The following is an 18382-nucleotide window of genomic DNA, read 5'->3' as shown; positions in this document are numbered from 1 at the left end:
TCCCACTTCTGTTGTACAGAAGCTCTGCTGTAGGGTTTCCTTAAAAAACACAATTTATACTGAAATGACCCAAAGCCCTTGCTCAGTTCAGCCCCATTTGGTTTTCTTCCCCCCGCCCCCCTGCCAAAAACACCTCCTGCTTTAGAGCTCAAGGGTTTCTCCAGTTAGACTAAGGGAGATTTGGAATTCACAGATGCTTCTCTCACTTGACCAGCCCAAGAGCTCCATCTACCCTAGGAGTCTACAGACAGAGGGCAGCCTCCACAGGTGTGCGGGTTAGGGTATAGGGGGGCACTAACTCCTCCTTGTTCTGTTATTTCTCACAGTGGTAATAATACCTTTTCCGCTCTTGTAAAGTTTTGTCATTTTTTGTTTGTTTTTGTAGATGTATTTATTTAAGATAGAGGGAGAGCACGAGTGGTAGGAAGGGGCAGAGGGAGAAGGAGAAGCAGGGAATCCAACACACAGCTCAACCCCAGGACTCTGAGATCATGACCTGAGCCAAAGGCAGGTGCTTAACCGACTGAGCCACTCATGCAACCCTGTCATTCAGTTTCATTTAACACACTGCTGGTTCTAAAAAATGAGACTGCATGGAGAATCAAAATCTTGTCAGAATTTCATATTTAAACATCTGGTTGCTCGGGACAGCAGAGATGGTGGTTTTAAGGTATTTAACTCCTTAGGTCTTTGGTTTAAAGCTAACAAGTTGAAATTCATTGCAGCCTAGATGTCATGAGTGTTAATAATCAGAATGTTCATTGAGTTAGATGCTTCTTGTCCTAATCCCTTCTAGAATCATTCCCTTTTCCTTCTTTTAACCTCTATTTGTCCTGTAAGACTTTGATTACCTTGGGGGTCATATTAGGACCCTGAAATTGGTCATTTTTCTGTATTGAGAACTCTGGAATAATGCCATTCATTGTTACTACTGCCCTCTTGCTGATTTCTACCTTTTTTAATTGTCCCTATTCAATCTCTGCTTCTCTGCTTTTGAGATTTTCTCTGGAACCCACAAACTTGAAAACATGCCAAACCCATCCGTTGCTTCCCTAGTGTATCAGTTATCTACTGCTGCATAACAAATTACCCCCAAATATAGCAGCTGTAAACAAAACACATAGGTCAAGGACCTGGGAATAGCTTAGTTTGGTCCTCTGCTTTAAAAGGTCCTACAAGCCTGCAACAAGGGGTGCGGTAGGCGTGGGGTCTCATGTAAGGCCTAACTGGGGAAAGATTCTCATGTCGTTACTGGCAGGATTCAGTTCCTTGAGGACAGGGTCCTTGGGTCCTTGAGGACAGCTAGCCTTGGGTCCTTGCTAGCTGTTACCTGGAGATATCCTTCAGCTTCTTGACACATAGACCTTGAACAAAGTAGCTTACTTTCCTCAAAGCCAGTGGCAGAAAGTGTACTAGCAAAATGGAAGCTAAAAATCACAAAATTGATATCCCCTCAATATTGCTTTGGTGTATTGGTCAGATGAAAGTTACCAAGGGAAGGAAATTACACAAGATTGCAAATACCAGGAAGGAGGGATCTTTGGGGTTTCTTAGAGGCTGCCTTTCAGAATCAGTTGCCATTCCAGCTTTTCAGACTGGAGTAGTAGAATATGAATAGTCATTTTCCTGAAGACTCTGCCATGCCTATATGGGTCTAGGTTAATCACGAAGGTGACTTTCAGGTTTGTGTGTGTGCGTTTGTGTGTGTGTGCGTGCACACACATATGCACACACACTTTTCAAGGTATACCACAGTATACATGTGTCTCTGTGACCACAGAGAGAGAAAACAGAAAATAGAGAAAAATAGACAAAAAGGCTCTATGTTGTGGAAAGTGTGCATTCTTGAAGCATACGTAGTTTCTCTACTCCATTAAAGTAGCAGTAAAAGGGTGTGTGGGTTTTTCTCTAGCCATTTGGTCAAAAATGGAGTTCCCTGGAGAGGCTGAACTTGGCTTTGGGCTCTCAGTCTAGTCTGAGACACTAGCAGGAATTACTTTTATCCAAGTAGGATTAAATCTTTTCTAGCTTCCCTCAATCAATCCCAGCTTCAACAGTTTCAAGATTGATTTCAACCTTGTGTTGGCGTGAGCTGATATTTCTCAGGCCTGTTTGTCCTCCTAGATCTTGGTGACTTTGCTAGGTGCAAAAAAAGATTGTCTTGAGTCAGGGTCTTTCCAGGGAGGAGCAAGTGGCAAGTGTGAGTTGAACAGGCAGGACGTCCCTCCGAGCCCTGAGTGCTCAGGAGCGACACGAGAAGACGTTCTTAGAGTATTCTCTCTCAGGTCTCCTATTCTAAGAATGGAGAAGTTAGGTGAGGTATGGTGATGTTGATGTAAGCACAGGAGAAGAGACGAGGCTGGGAAGGAAGGAGTTCTCTCCACTCATGGGCTCCAGAGAAAGGGTCACCACATACCACACGGGGGCACTACCAGCGGGTACTTGATTGAATAGATGGGGAGTGACAGTTTGTGGCCTGAAGTCTTTCCTGGTCTGGAAATTTCACTGGATGCTTTGGAAGCAAAAGGGTGGGGTAGGGAGTGATGGGTTAGTGGAGAGCTAGAGTCTGATAATCCAATGACTGTTTCAAAGGGACTTCCCCTGGTTTTGGGTGTGGGCAGAAGGACGGCAATGAGAAGAATGTTGAAACACTGAAGTATGAATTCAAAATTGAAGATTTTAACACATTTTCCATACAGGCTTTTGTTTTGTTTTGTTTTTTTGTTTGTTTGTTTTTACTAGTTTGATAGGTAAGAGAATGGAGAATTATGCTGAGATTCAGCCATGTTTCATTATCTGAATAGCAAAGGAGATCTACAATGCCTTGAACCTTGTTGTCTTGACCTCAGTGTCCTAATAGCCCCTGACATTGGTTGTTAAGCATAAATGGCAGCCCCTCCCCCAGTGGTACAACAAGGAGTCTCTCCCTTGCCAAGGGGCTGAAAGTCTTTCCATGCTTTCTGTCCTGACACTTGACATCCTGTGACATAGGGAAGAGCTCCCCATTTTTACTCAAAAGCTCCAGTCCCCTCCAAAACATCCTCAGTGTTAGCACTCCTGAGGTGGAGCCATCACCTGCTCTGAGCACGGGCGCTGGAGTGACTGACTGGACTATTTTCTGTCATGATGGGAGGTCTTTCAAGAGGCACCAGGACTGTTCTATGCTTCAGGAGCCTTAACATCCTCCAGCCTTAGGGGATGGATGCTCCTCATTTGTGATGCTTTCTATCCCCTCAAGGACTTTTCTCCCTGTTGGTCATTTATAACCATTACTGTCCCCTGTATTGGGAAGGGTGACTGCTCTTTCATTCTGACCGGAATTGTTAGGCCATGGGCTTTCCAAACATGAGATAACTTGGTAGCTATGGGGCGTCCCCTCTCTCTGAGTTCCAAATAATCTCAAGGAGCTGATCCCTCAGTTCTAGAAATAGGCCCTGTGTCTCAGGAATTCCTGCTTCCTGTCATTGCCTGGGGTTCCTGTTAGCATGAGAAGTACTTTTAGCATATGTATTATGAATAGCTTTCACTTCCTGCATTGACTTTCCTGGGGGATGTTCATTTTTACAGCTTTGGTTTCCCAGCCCTTTGCAGGCCCCAGGGAGCTGGATAGCCACCAGCTTCCCCTAGCGAAGTACTGGGGTTGCCCTTTTGAAGAGACAGAGAGCCAAACTCAGGGATGATTAAATATGACAAGAGAGAACCTGTATTGATTAGCTCAGAGACAGGAGACAGGTTTTTGTTGTGACTAATTTTGTTCGGTTTCTTTTTGGTTACTTGAGGAGCTAACCAGAAAACCCGGTTTGTTTCTGACTTTGCAGAGGAATGTGAAACTACTTTCCTGCCTTTGTAGGTGGACAGGAAGTGTGCTCCTCTGGACAGAGCCTCTCTGGGTAACATTGAACTTGGTTGTGTCAAGCATTCAGGATTCTCTTGGACTTAAGGGAGCTCATTTATTTTGACCAAGTTTCCCCAAGACTGAGGTCACACAAAATGTGAATTTGCTAATGACAGGGTAAGAGATTCCTCTCCTGCGAACAGAACATCTTGGTTTCCCATCCTGCATGTTGGCTCACCAATACCTGGTAAAGGTGTAGAGCCATGGAAAGGGGGCCCAGTGAGAGAATGGTCATAGCAAGGCTGGGGCTGACTGCCCTAGAGCAGATCTCATTGGGTGCATGGGAGGCCTGGCGAGGAGCCACCTCTGTCCCCAGCCAATTGAGGTCACATTCAGGCGGTTGCTCTCCAGCATCCTCAGTTCTGTGTGTCTCTGCCGCGGTCTGTAGCAAATGGATGCAATTCACTCCCGGGACTCACCACCTTGTCGGTTTCACACTGATCATCCCAACCCACATTTTTTCCTATTCACACATTTTTATATCCTTTTTTGGGCGTCTTTGTGGAAGCGACTTCTTGCTTTTATTTTCAGCCAAGTCTTGATCTGACCTCCACCCTTTATCTTCCTTTTACTCTGGAAGACTTCCTGTCTTTGCAGATAGCTTATTTCAGTCACTGGCCATTGGTTTTATTTTATGTATTCAAGAATTTTTTTTTTTTTTTTTTTTAATTTTTAAGTAATCTCTGCACCCAGCGTGGGGCTCAAACTCATAGCTCTGAAATCAAGAGTCGTCTGCTCCACCCAGTGCCCCTGGCCATTGGTTGTAATAGTTTGACTCTCAGAGGTTTTTTGGGGGGTGGCGGGGAGTGCCTTGCTACTGTTGGCATATGCTAGTTGCGCTAAGTAAAAGGACTGTAAGCTGGCATTTGGAGTTCTATGATGTTGCAGTTTGGAGAATTATGAAAATCTAGTATTGGGAAGGGAGGTATGCTGAATTATTGATACTGATAAGCCTGACAAAGTCCGATTTTTTAAAAAAGATTTTATTTATTTACTTGTCAGGGAGAGAGAGAGAGAACACAGACAGGCAGAGTGGCAAGCAGAGGGAGAAGTAGGCTCCCTGCTGAGCAAGGAGCCCATGCGGGACTCAGTCGGAGGACACTGTGATCATGACCTGAGCCAAAGGCAGCCACTTAACCCACTGAGCCACCCAGGTGTCCCAAATTCAGATTTTTTAATGTGTTGCTTCAAAACTTGTGATATTTTTCTTATACATTTTTCTATTTCTTCTAAAGGTAGACGGTAAAGACAATTTCTGATTACTTGGGCATTGTCGCTAGTAGGACTCTGATTACATGAGACTGAATGTGCTTCTACCTTAGTTGAAAAAAGCACTGGGGCCTCCCCGGGCTGTTCTGCATCTGCATGTTGGTGCTATAGGGACAGGGGGCCAACCGGGCCAGAGCAAAGCCATTGTTAGCGTATTTACTGTTGCAGTATGGAAAGGAAGTGAATGATTTACAGTCTAGAGGCCAGTTCAAAGGTGATAACTTCCTGGAATTCACTGTGGATGAAAGATGCTCTAGAAATACACTGCAGGATATTTTTTTCTGGAAGTGACCACACATTTGATTTCTACCTCATACATTCTTAACTCCCGTGTCCCCCAGCTTTGTACATTAAGCTTGCCTTTAGCTCTTACTCTATTTCTGCTTGTGCCCAGAGGTCTTCTGAGGTTGACCCCTTGTGTACTAAGGCCGTGCAGTAGCCCCGGGTGTGTGCGGTGAAGTCATGCTGTTCCTTCCTCCCTCCCCCTCCCCCTCATCTCTGTTCCTGCCTCCGCAGATGTTGATGAATGCTCGGAAAACAGATGTCACCCGTCAGCTACCTGCTATAATACCCCTGGCTCCTTCTCCTGCCGATGCAACCCTGGCTATCATGGGGATGGATTTCAGTGCACACCTGGTAAGGTTTGGAGAGCCAGATGAGGCATAGAAAACCCTGGATCCTTCAATGTGATTTTTCTATAGCCTTTAGTTCACTCTTATAGGAGACCAAGGCTTTTCCTGTCCCATCTAGCTGCCTAGTCTACTGAGTGCTCACTGGTTCTTAGCGTTCTGGGAAGCCAGGAATGTGACCCATCTCATTGTCCTACCTAGGGTCCCACCCATTGTGTTCAGCTCCCTTCGTGAGTGGCTTTGCCTGGGGGAAGTACTGAGATCAAGCTTGCTGAACAGGAGCCATGTGTGTTGGTGGTACCAGCCATGAGCTTGTTGTAAGCCCCATGACTATTCTAGGAGGTCTTGGCCTGCACGCTGTGATCTAGTGATGGCCATTGACTTGGAGCTTCTCAGACTTACCATTCTGGACTTCAGGGGCTGAACAGAGTTTTACCATCTTTTCCTAAGTCTCTTGGGAGTCTTTGGATAGTGGCTATGGGTGGCTCTTCATTTTACCCAGACAGCAGTGGGGAGTCAGCCCGGAACAGGGTGAACTGTGAGACTTAAGGAGAAATTAGGGAGATAGTGGCAGAAACAAAAGAATCCAGGAGTTCAGAATCTCAACGCTTTGCTATTTCTCCCATGTAATGCTTCCTTCCAAGTATGTGGAGGGGAAAACAAAAAACCCCTTGGCTAGGAGACTTTGACACTAGCTGATAAGAGTGGACAGGTTGCAGTGTCTTTTATTCCTCCTTTGTACATCTCCTTCACCCGGACCTTGGAAGACCCCTCCTCGGGGCTGAAACCCTGCGAACAGCAGCAGCGCCAGGCCCAGGCTCAGCACGCCTATCCCGGCAGCCGGATGCACATCCCCCAGTGCGATGAGCAGGGCCACTTCCTGCCGCTGCAGTGTCACGGCATGACCGGCTTCTGCTGGTGTGTGGACCCCGATGGCCACGAAGTCCCCGGCACGCGGACTGCACCCGGCTCCTTGCCACCGCGCTGCAGACCACCAGGTGAGAAGTCAGGAAAGAGAGCCAGTTCCAGCCTCGGCCATGGGCTCGAGAAGTGAAACGGAGGTGACTGGGGGGGCAGATGATCACCCTTGCCCAGACCGAGCAGACGCCAGACCCTGGGCCCATCTCCACCCTGTGGAGGCTTCGTCCTCCTGGGAACCCTGGAATGGTCTGTGCACACCTGCGTGCACATTTGTGTGACAGGGACGGACATAGGTACATACGTGATCACCCGTATGGGCTGCGGCCTCACACTTGTCCAGGACAGGCCTAGAAGTGGAGACTGAGTGTGTCGGTCAGGCTGAGGCCATTCCCCTCCATCTGTTATGGCAGCTTTGGGAGCATTTGGAGCAAGAGGATCTTGCCAGACCAGCCTTTCATCCCAAAGAAAAACTGCCTTCCCTTATTCCCCTCTATCCCTTCACTCCACTTTCGGAACTACAGCGATGAAGGCCACTTTAGTATTGATGGGAAGGACACCTGTAGGGGGTCCAGCTAGTTTGCTCTACGCTAATCACCCAGCTGTCTCCAGCCAGGCCTGGCATGTCGACAGGGAATCCCCACCTGCCAAGGCCACCGTCAGAAGAGGTACAGGAACCTGTGATGTTAGCCCATGCAGTGACATGCCGATGGTGAGCATGTCTGTTACCGTCTGAGCACTCCCCCTGCCTCCCCTCCACCGTCTGGATTATTTAGAGTGGGAAGACTTTTTTTTTTTTTAACTACAGAAGAATTTTATTATGAAGAACATAGGACTGAATTGAAACCTTTTTAGCCAAAATAACTCCTATAGCCCTGAGCCTACTAATCACAGGTCCATTTCTACTAATGAAAAGGATAAATACTAATCTTGACTTTTCATGTATGAGAGTGAGAAGAGCTGGAGAATTACCACCAGTTTTGATCCCTTTGGAAATACCATTATCGCGGGCACATTAGGGCTTCTAAGAGTCATACAGGTAAAAATCGGTAATGCTTGATTCCGATGTATGTCCTTGTTTCCACAGTGACACTCCCAGTTCCTCTCTGTCCCTATTTTTAGGAAAAGATTTTGCAGGTCCAAAAAAAAAAAAAAAAAAACCCACCCAGAAATACCCTGTTTCACTCCTGCCTACTCTTTAAAAAAGTCTCGGTTCTAACTCCATCTGGGATTTAAAGAAATCAGATGGTTGGGACACGCCTTAGGGAACCGTTCAGTTCTGTTACACTTACTAAGACGAGCATGTGTTAAGGACAGTGATTCAGAAGGGAGCCAAGAGATTGAGAAATTAACGACCAAAGGAGGGACGCGTTCTCTTGTGCACACTCTTTCCTCATGGCCCAGACTTCTCTCTCGGTGCTGATTCGGCCTTGGCTGCCATTTCCTACTAGTCACCTCTGTTATTAATGGGGTTGGCTTGAAGGGAGGGAAAACACTCTGTGTCCAAGATTTCAAAATATTTAAAACCCTGCCAACCAAAAACAGAAAAGAAAGAAAACTGGTGAATTAAGAAGGAGCTTCAAATAGTAAAGAACAAGAGGAAGGCACACATATTAATGATGTGAGGTGCCCATTTCCCAAGAGGCGGGGTGTGCTATCTGCATTCCAGTGAGCTTTGCCTCATTGGCTGTCCCCTGAACCAAGAATGTCCCCTCTGAGTTTGTAGTGTGGGCCTGGGGCAGCATTGGGAACTTCTGCAGGGAATCCCAGTATGAGGTAGATAGCTAGTTTTTTTTTTTTTTTTAAAGATTTTATTTATTTATTTGACAGAGAGAGATCACAAGTAGGCAGAGAGGCAGGCAGAGAGAGAGAGGAGGAAGCAGGCTCCCCGCTGAGCAGAGAGCCCGATGTGGGACTCGATCCCAGGACCCTGAGACCATGACCCGAGCTGAAGGCAGCGGCCTAACCCACTGAGCCACCCAGGCGCCCAGATAGCTAGTTTTTGAGGAAGTGACATTTCTCCATCTGGGGTCTTTGAGACACCTCTGGGGGAGGAAGCAAGAGACTGTCCCTTCTCCATGAGGTCTTAAAAAGAGCTTGGCTTCCCATGGGTCATAAGCTATAGAGACGACCTGAAGAACATCCACGTCCCCCAAATCTGGCAAGTCTTGTAGTTGAGCTGGTCGGCTTTGAGCTCTGAGGATTTTACTTACCACCCTCCCGCTTTCCTAGAGGTGCACTTTGGTACTAGAACCAAAGTGTAATGTTTCCAACTTTGTTCTTTGAAGCCGTTGGAGGTTTTGACCTCCAAGAAATCACTGTTTTAAAGGGACTCTCTTCCTGGCTGCTGGTAGTTTACACTGGGAGGCAGGACAGAGAAGGTAGACCACACGAGTATGAAAGCTTTGGTAATTATCCTAATGGGAGACCATGGGGCTTGGACCAGGGTCATAGGGGTGGATGTGGAGAGATTGATTTTCTCAATGTATTTTGAAGGGACAGCTGAGATTTTCTGACCTATCAGATGTGGAGAACGAGAGAGAAAGGCGTCAAGGATTCCTGGGTTTGGATAATGGAAAATGGAGGTGCTACTGACTGATAGGGAAATGTCTAGGGGAGAGTTGTCTAGGGCAGTGTTGATGGTGGAAACCAGGCACCGTTTTTTTTGTTCTGAGATGTATGTTATACATCCAGGTGGTAGTATCAAATCGGTACTTGGCTATACAGTTCTATAGACCATAGCCTTTCAGTTGCACAAATTAAAGAAGGCAAAGCACCTTCTATTTGAATTCCTTTAGATGAGCCTATGCTAGATGGGTGGATGAGTTATCTAAACATCCTGCCGCAGAGTCCTCACAGACTGAGAACCACCATGTTTGTGACAGAGTGACAGCCACGTGGAAGCAAGGCTGGGAGAAATCAGCTAGAGAAACTGCTCTGCAAGAGCTCACAGGTTAAGCCTGGTGGTGAGCTGGGGAGGAGGAGCAGAGAGAGGAGGATGCTGGAGATGGGAGGGGGCAGAGCTAAATGGCAGGAAGCTGGAACCTACTGGAAAAAAGGTTCAGCTCTGAGCCAAAGGGCTTCCAGGAACTGGAGTGTCAAACAGTCAGCAGGGAGCTGTTGGCCCCCTTGTCTGCTGTGTTCACCAGTGCTAACGGCAGCAAGTCTTACTCCATAGTTTTCCAATGAGCAGACATGAGGGCCACAAAGGTAGAACACTGAGGGATAGTTTCTAAGACACCTCACCAGTCTCAAGATTGCTTTCTTGGGTGTGGGTCCTGGAGCTTGAGCCAACTGGGAAAGAGTAAATATTACCTTGAAATATCACGTGGCCACTGAGTCCCCGAGGAGGGTTCCCACCAAGTGCTCAGTTAGCAGAGGCCTTGGGCCCAGGCGGAATAGTCCCCGTGAACCTCTCCCGGCCTGAGCATGCCCTGCAGCCCTGATCTTACTTCCTCTGGCCCTCTACTGATGTGGCTGGCTGGCCTTGATAACAAATCCTCTTGGCCCAGGAGACTTTCCTTCTCCAGATTCCTGTGGAGAGCTTCTTAGAGCACTTGACTGCTGTGGTCCAGTGTCCAGGGGCTTGGCCGAGACCTTGTTGGTGGACACTGGGAGGAGGGAGGCCAGGTGTGGGGATCTTCAGCTACATGCCGTATTCTGTCCTTGGCTCACCATCAAAGGCTTTTTGTCCCCATCTGCTCAGAGCCCACCCAGAGGCCCCGGACCGTCTGTGAGCGCTGGAGGGAAAACCTGCTGGAGCACTACGGTGGCACGCCCAGGGATGACCAGTATGTGCCCCAGTGTGATGATCTGGGCCACTTCATGCCCCTGCAGTGCCACGGGAAGAGTGACTTCTGCTGGTGTGTGGACAAAGATGGCAGAGAAGTGCAGGGCACCCGCTCGCAGCCAGGCACCACCCCTGCCTGTAAGCATCCGGGGACTGCCCCATTCAGCACACCGCTTGGAGGGTTTGCTGGAAGTCAACTGCCAGCTGTGGGTGAAGGTGGGGGAGCCAGGGGGTCACCAGGTCCAGTGAAAGAAGTCACTAATACACTGTGTTGATTTACATTCTGGTCTACCCGAGATCCCAATTTGGATTTCGTGTTTGGTTTTGTCATTAGCAGTTTCTGTAGTGAGAACATCTGGAACTCCGTTCAACATGCAGTTACTCCTCCTCCCCAGCCTGGGGTGAAAGGAGACACGTGTCACCCTGGGGGCCCAAAGAAAAGCGGACACAATACTGGCTAGTTTCTTTCCTTAAAAAGGAAAAAAATCTCTTGCTTTGTTCGGAGGGAAATGTTTTGCTGTCTTCCTCCCTAGTAACTGGCAGTGTTTTTACATAATCTTTGGGGGGCGGGAAGCCTAGAAATTAGAATTTCTTTTAAGGAACATCTGGAACACATCTGTCTAGGGTAAAATCTTTTGATGTTTTTGGAGGTTCTGCTATGTGGAAAGTAACTTCTTCCCCCTCCCCACCTACCCTTGTTTCCCACCCTGTTCTTTAAACCTTCCTGCTCTTTGCCACGGCAGGTATCCCCACGGTTGCTCCACCCACAGTCCGGCCTGTGCCCCGGCCTGATGTGACCCCTCCCTCTGTGGGCACCTTCCTGCTCTATGCCCAGGGCCAGCAAATCGGTCACTTGCCCCTCAATGGTACCAGGCTTCAGAAGGACATGGCCAAGACCCTGCTGTCCCTGCATGTAAGTGGATTTCGGCTGTCGTGGGTGGGACTGCACAGGGCTTTCAGATCACAGCAAGGGCCAGAGGTAAGGGGAGGTCTTGGAGGGTTTCTGGGCTGTAGTCCGACACTGTCATGGGTCTGACACTGCTCTCACAGGAAGTGGGGGCACTGTTGCCGGGAGCCACATCTCACTGGCCCAGGCTTTCTCCGGTGGTTCATGGGGTTTCAGATACAGGGAGAGGGAGTTTGAGATTTGTCAGGATACTGAGGCAGTATGACGAGTCAACCTTGACCCAAGTCCCCAGGATCCTCTCCATGCCAGACCTCTCCAGAGGGTCCAGGACGACCACCCGAAAGGTGTGGTTTCTGTGGTCAGTTGAGAATCCCAAGTGGAAATAAATTAATGACTGCCTCATTGTTGCAGTCCCCTCCCCTCCCATTCTGGTTCTGTGGATCAGTCACTTCTCTAACTCCTTCACAGAAGCTCTGGGCAGGGCTGGGAAAGGAGCTTTCCCTAGATGCCTGTTAGAGCACTTGACTGCTCCTGTGCCAGCAGCATCCCTACTGTCAAAGCACTCCATTTTGGAGGAGCAATTTCTTCTCTAAAATGGGAGAAAAGAGAAGGGAGTTCACCAAAAAGGCACTGCCACTTATAAAGGGTACAGAACAGTAGAATGTCCATGTTTGCCTTTACTTCTGGAACAAACTTCTTTTTCGGATTCCAAATAAAGTTTAGAAGCAGCCAGCATTCAGAGGAAGATGTGTTTTTCCTTAAGATTTAGGTTTTGTAGTCGTGCTGGCAAACACAGGCATGCTCCTGTGCAAGTTTCTCTAAAAGATGTAGAAACTGAGAAATTGCCAGCACCTCAGTCTAACTATCCACTGAGTCTGACGGCTGTGCGGCATTTCTGAACTTGCCTCTCCTAGGGTGGTGGAACTGACAGAGAATGTAACATGGGCTGTAAGCATGTCTTGGGGAAATGTATTTAAAATGACTTATTCTTCCAAGAAACTCGAAAAATCAATACATGGCTTTTAACAGACCCCATGATTCCCTAGGTCAATGGAAGCCAACATGGATGTGCACTCCTGTCTCACACAGGGGACTTTTACTTTTCAAGTACAACACACTTCACTTTCAGATTATTACATATATACTGCCTACTTTTTCACAGGAGCCAAATCCTGCTTTGTTCAGTGTTTTTTATATTGACTCCTCTCCCAGAAGCACGTCCAGCCAGCCCCAGGAGGTTCTGTTAGGCAAGCCAGGAACTGGCATGACCTCAGGGACAGCCAGATGGCCCCTAGATGTTGGCTTTGCACATCTGTTCAGTTTCTCAGACCAGGGGTCGGAGCTGGAAATTGTATGAAGCAAGTACTGTGTAGCTCTGCAAAGAAGTATCACAGACTAAGCATTTGAAAAAGAAGACTGCTTTTATTTTGCAATAAAAGGGAAAGATCTCCCTAGCCAGAGGTTTGGTGACCACCAGTCTTCAGTTTCTTAACCCACCTAACTGGAGACTTTGTTTACATAAGCATACAACCCATTTGCTTCACAGTAAGGAAGCAGAGATAGGGGTGAGGGGATTGCGCTTTAGGGAGAAGATCATATTATAGGCGAAGGGGGAATAGATTTTGTCATCAAATGTTGGTGAATTCTTGGAAAGACTGTTTCAAGAGTGCTGATACCATTTGGAAGGAATAACAGATTTTTTTTGCCCAGTAAAACATTAAGAACTTAATTTGCTGAGCCTAACATTTGTCCTTTACTCACTAAAGGAGCTGCTTTTTTTTCATGAAGTCGTTTTATTACTGCTGGCAGTAACAGCGCTTATTAAGCACTTGCTGGAGACTAAGGACCAATCAGGACACTGTACAGGAATTTACGGTATTCATTTTTAAAGCAGCACTATGAAGTAGGTACTGCTATCTGCATTTTGCAAGTGCACAAATCCAGGCATAGAGAGGTTAAGTCGCACACCTAATCAGTGGCCAAGCCTGGCTGGGCCCCCAGAAGTCAGCCTCCAAGCCCACTTGTGTAACCATGCTGCTTATTAGCTGCCCAGGAGACTGTATTATGGGCTATTCCCTACAGCCATGCGTGCAGCTGCTGAGAGCAAACTCCAGGGAAATGCAGAGCTCCTAATTCTTCCAGTTTCATGTTTTGATCCACAAAGGGCTCCATAGTTGTGGGAATTGACTATGACTGCCGCGAGAGGATGGTGTACTGGACAGATGTTGCTGGACGGACAATCAGCCGTGCTAGTCTGGAACCAGGAGCAGAGCCTGAGACGATCATCAACTCAGGTCAGCAACTTTATCCAGAAGACACTGTATTTCATTTGACTCTACTAAGTGCAAAAAAAACCCCCAGTGCCATACAAGTTGCGTTACTGAGTGGTACCATACCAGTCCCTCTGTAAACACATATTCATATGCAAGAAACGAGAAGGTGATTCTTACTCTGAGCCTGCTGAGAAATCGGGCTCCCAACAGAAAGGGCTCACAGTGGGAACTCAGGGTGGCCACAGCTGCTGCTGCATATGCCTGGTGCCATCGGGCCAGTGGGTGTATCAGTCTAGAGGAGAATAAGAGGTGGCAGAACAAGTTCCTCTGTTAACCTGCTGCTTGCAACTGAGCGCCTCTCAGGACTTTCTTTTTAAACTTTTCAAACCTAATAGATCTCCCTGCTTCAGGTTCCCTTTTCATACCTGCAAATGCTCTAGTCCTGCCATTGTTCTATTTCCAGGTCTGATAAGCCCGGAAGGACTTGCCATCGACCACTTCCGTAGAACAATGTACTGGACGGACAGTGGCCTGGACAAGATAGAGCGAGCCAGGCTGGATGGCTCCGAGCGCCAAGTCCTCTTCCACACAGACCTGGTGAATCCACGAGCCATTGCTGTGGATCCAATCCGAGGGTCAGCTGGGCTTCCCTATTCTCCTGCTACCTATAGATCCTATTCTGAAGCCCTTGGATTTTAAATGCCTTGTGGAGAGGGTCAGAACAAGAGTGTAAAAGCTCCAGTGCATGAATTTAACAGTATTTACATAGGATCTACTAGGTGTAGACACTGTTCTAGGCAAAGACAAGGTCTATTCTTTCATGGAGCTCATACTCTAGAAGTTAGTAAACTAATGAATAAACTAGGAAATTATTAAGACTGTGGTACAATACACAGAGAATTCAGAGAGTAAGTGAGAGGGACTAGGGGCTCATGCTGATCAGATGATCGGGCCAGGCTCCCTCATACTTAACCTGGAATGAGGTGGGTCTCCTTTAGCAATGCAGTAGGAAATCCTAGTATTGAAATCCTAGGTTTACCTTCATTAAATGGTGGAAGCAACCAAAACTCAGAGACCGACACTTATTTCTTAGACTGCATTTTCACTGTATTTAATTTATCCCATAGCAACTTGTACTGGACAGACTGGAATCGAGAAGCTCCTAAAATTGAAACATCTTCTTTAGAAGGAGAAAACAGAAGAATTCTGGTGAATAAAGACATTGGACTACCTAACGGTTTAACCTTTGACCCCTTCTCCAAACTGCTCTGCTGGGCAGACGCAGGTATTACTGATGGCAGCGAACACACCGCGCTCCCTTACCATGGGAGCCGCTCTCTACCTCAGATTTTACAGCAAAGCCAGATCCCATCACATAGAACTTCTGGCTTAAATTTTTAACAGTACAGCACAGAATCTACTCCTTTAATTGGTGTATAAACCGTTAAAGAACATTTTGTATTGGTATTTATAATCTTCCTGGGGTTTGGGGGGGAGGGCGGTGGTCTGTGACTTATGTGGTAATTTGAGGGCCAGTACTATGTCGAGCTCATTTTTGTAATGCTTGCCCACAAACACCTGGCCTAGTTTTTTTAAAGTAAAAAGAAATTTTACTTACTGCTGAAAGTGACAGACTTAGATAACTGAACAAAGTTTTCTCTTTTTTTGCCAGTATTAGATCATTTTTAAGTATCTGTTGCTTTACCAGTCAATAGGTTATCATGGTGAGGATATTTGGAAAGGGATATGGCAGCATGGCCTTCAGTACTAAGTCTGGGTTGCCAATACCCAAGTCCTCTCTTTTCTTATTAGAGTGTGATTTCCTTATTAGAGCAATTTGAAAAAATGCTGTATGTCTACTTTCATACTAAAGAATATGAAAAGGTGCATTCTTAAAGAGTTTATGATCTAACAAAAAGAATTATAATGTAGATGAGTTGCATTTTTAAAAACTATTTGAAATTTAAAGCCAGGCTCCATAAGAAACTTGTTTAAGTATTACAAAATTTTGAAGACTACTTCCTTTACCCTGAAAAACATGAGCCATGTTACCATTTTAGCCACTTTTAATTCCTTATCTAGGAAATAAGGTCTTCAAAAAATATTTAAGGATTTTCGTTAAAAGGCATTATACATTGCTTATAAAGGGCAAGTATGTATCTAGATACTATGTTCACAACAATTTATAAGGTGAGACTTTAAATAGAACAAAGTTTATCTCTAATGTCCTACTTTGGGAGAAAAAATGCAATCCTCTCTTTGAAGAAAGGATCAAGAGTCTAAATTCTAAAAACTAGAATGCTATTAAACAAACTGAAGACTGGTAATAGAAAGGAAAATTTTCGTTTCTAATTTGTATCACTGCATTGGGAATAAAATGTCTTATTTCCTATTCTACCTTTGTTTCCTTTTGGAAGGCCTCTACCTGCCACAATTATTTTCGGCAAAAAAATTTCTTTCTCATGGTATGAAAGGATCTCATTTTCCCTCTCTGATGTTTTAAAAGGAACCAAAAAACTGGAGTGTACACTTCCTGATGGGACTGGACGGCGTGTTATTCAGAACAACCTCAACTACCCCTTCAGTATTGTTAGCTACACAGATCACTTCTACCACACAGACTGGAGGAGGTGAGCCTGACACACCCTGGCCAAGCCTAAAAAGGCAACTAGTCTGGAAGACCTACTACCATTAGTAGCATTTACCTAATGCCTCTAATGACTTTAGTAATTAAACTCTCCACTGAAGTTTTCATTACCTCTTAATTAGTAGATAACATTGTTCAAGTGTTATTTCTTTTAAAATCATAATGGTATTGCTCACAGGTTGCTTAAAAATGGCAGAGATGATACTAAACTGTCTAAGAAAGGAAGTGCATTAATCTAAATCTGATCTTCAGAGAATAAAAGACTATACTTAAGTGGGACCATGAGGTGTATTAGCTGTATGATTTAAATTGATTTTTAGAAAATGACATTATGGACATACTATTTGTCCACATGGGAGAAGGAAAAGTACTGTAATTTAGACTAGTTCTCCAAGGAGGGATATTAAAAACATACCTAGATGTCTAAGCCTTTCTACCCCATCCTTTGAAGTCTTGATTTAATTGGTCTGGCAGGGGGTCCATGCATCAGTATTTTAATAGCTCCTCGAGTAATTTGTTTGGCAAGAGCTGAGAAGCACTGATTTATACCAGTGGTTCTCAAAATTTAGGATAGTATCAGAATCATTCCAAAGGACTGTTAAAAGAGATTGCCAGGTCCCATCCCATAATTCCTGATTCAGTATGTCTAAATCGGGGCCCAAGAATTTGTCTTTTTAGCAAATTTCCAGATGACGCTGGTCTGGGGACTACTTTGAGAACCACTGAGAGAGGAAAATCTTTGAATCTAAAGGAGTCAAAACACACTTGGTTAAATTAAAAAGATACTCTAGAATGCTGGCTAGCAGAGATTCTCTATTGAAAGTAACTTTTTTTCTATCCCACAAATTTACTCTTCCTTTCTGTTACCAGGGATGGTGTTATATCTGTAAATAGAGACAGCGGCCAGTTTACTGATGAGTATCTCCCAGAGCAGCGGTCTCATCTCTACGGGATAACTGCAGTCTACCCCTACTGCCCAGCAGGTAAATAAAATGCTCAGGCTGCTCCTTTGGACCAGTAGGGTAGAGAACGATGTATCTGGCAACCGATTACCCTTGGCTTAAATATGGCTGCTGCCACTGACACCACCGAGAGCCACTTTGAATGGGAAAGTTAATGGCCATCACATAGGGTAGTAGACTGTTCACCCTAAGTCCATAAGCTCAACCATACACAAAAAAGATCAGCCTAATAGGATATTTCCCCTTTAAAATACTTCCTGTGGCAACAGGATTATAAAATAGTCACCCACTGTTCCTTTCACCTCTACTCACAGGAAGAAAGTAAACATGGCATCAGGACTTGGAGTTTACAATCAGAATCTGGACCCTAAAGAACATTTACTGCAAACAAAGGTGAAGAAAGTGGAAAAAGGAATTGGACTTACAAGTTGAACTCTTTCAGTACAAACAAAAAGACTCTATCTTGTGAAAAGTTTATACCTCAATCTTTACTACTGTATTTTGAAAAACAAAAGTTACTACAGGTTTTAAAAATAACAATTTTAATTATTGCTTATTAAGCAATTTTTTATAAACATTTCTATCATATTTAAAAGGTCAAATGCATTCAACAAAGAGCCAATAAGAATATGTTAAAACCCTAAATCTGATTTTTGCTAAGAATTCTTCCTGGCCAAGTAATTAAGGTAGGATGATCAGTATAAAGACACAATCCCAAGGATTATAAGCCTTGATCTAGAGAAGGCTATGCAGAACTGGTGGGGAAAAAAACAACTTATTTATAGTTTCCCAGCAAAAGTTGTTTTTTTTTGTTTGTTTGTTTGTTTTACCTCTGCATCACTGCATTTCTATTTATATTAAAAGGTGCTAGAATGTTTCAATTTGTATCTAATGATCCTGTAAGTCCCTCTATAGTTACCCTCAGAAGTTACTACATTTTTAAATACCAAAGATGTAACAATTCTCAAATTTTCTAGATTACTCCAATAAAATATTTTAAGTTTTCCTAGGATTTAAGGATCTGTATTGTCTATATAACAAAGCTGGGGGGTGGCATGTACCTCAACCACAAAAGAGGATGATTAATTATAT

At 45.3% G+C, this 18382-nt stretch overlaps 1 protein-coding gene across 4 annotated transcripts in view; it reads left to right on the top strand.

The window, feature by feature from the left end:
* NID2 (nidogen 2) overlaps positions 1–18302 on the top strand; it is a 61795-nt gene extending 43493 nt beyond the window's left edge. The window contains exons 12-21 of one of the 4 annotated variants that reach the window (XM_045069424.1): positions 5681–5800; positions 6558–6791; positions 10418–10639; positions 11245–11414; positions 13573–13702; positions 14145–14316; positions 14809–14966; positions 16188–16311; positions 17199–17311; positions 17605–18302. In XM_045069424.1, the coding sequence (XP_044925359.1) occupies positions 5681–5800; positions 6558–6791; positions 10418–10639; positions 11245–11414; positions 13573–13702; positions 14145–14316; positions 14809–14966; positions 16188–16311; positions 17199–17311; positions 17605–17615 (1454 nt within the window). In that variant the 3' untranslated portion in view covers positions 17616–18302. Of the gene's footprint in view, positions 1–5680; positions 5801–6557; positions 6792–10417; positions 10640–11244; positions 11415–13572; positions 13703–14144; positions 14317–14808; positions 14967–16187; positions 16312–17198; positions 17320–17604 lie in introns of those variants that run through there. The other 3 variants (XM_004738783.3, XM_045069431.1, XM_013056187.2) reach the window with 3 other exon arrangements.
* Positions 18303–18382: the final 80 nt, after the last annotated feature.

This window comes from Mustela putorius, unplaced genomic scaffold (assembly GCF_011764305.1).
Source record: "Mustela putorius furo isolate JIRA1106 unplaced genomic scaffold, ASM1176430v1.1 tig00000129_pilon_pilon_pilon, whole genome shotgun sequence".
NCBI lineage: Eukaryota > Metazoa > Chordata > Mammalia > Carnivora > Mustelidae > Mustela > Mustela putorius.
Note: the sequence above shows the minus strand (reverse complement) of the source record. Positions and strands in the feature narration are given on the sequence as shown.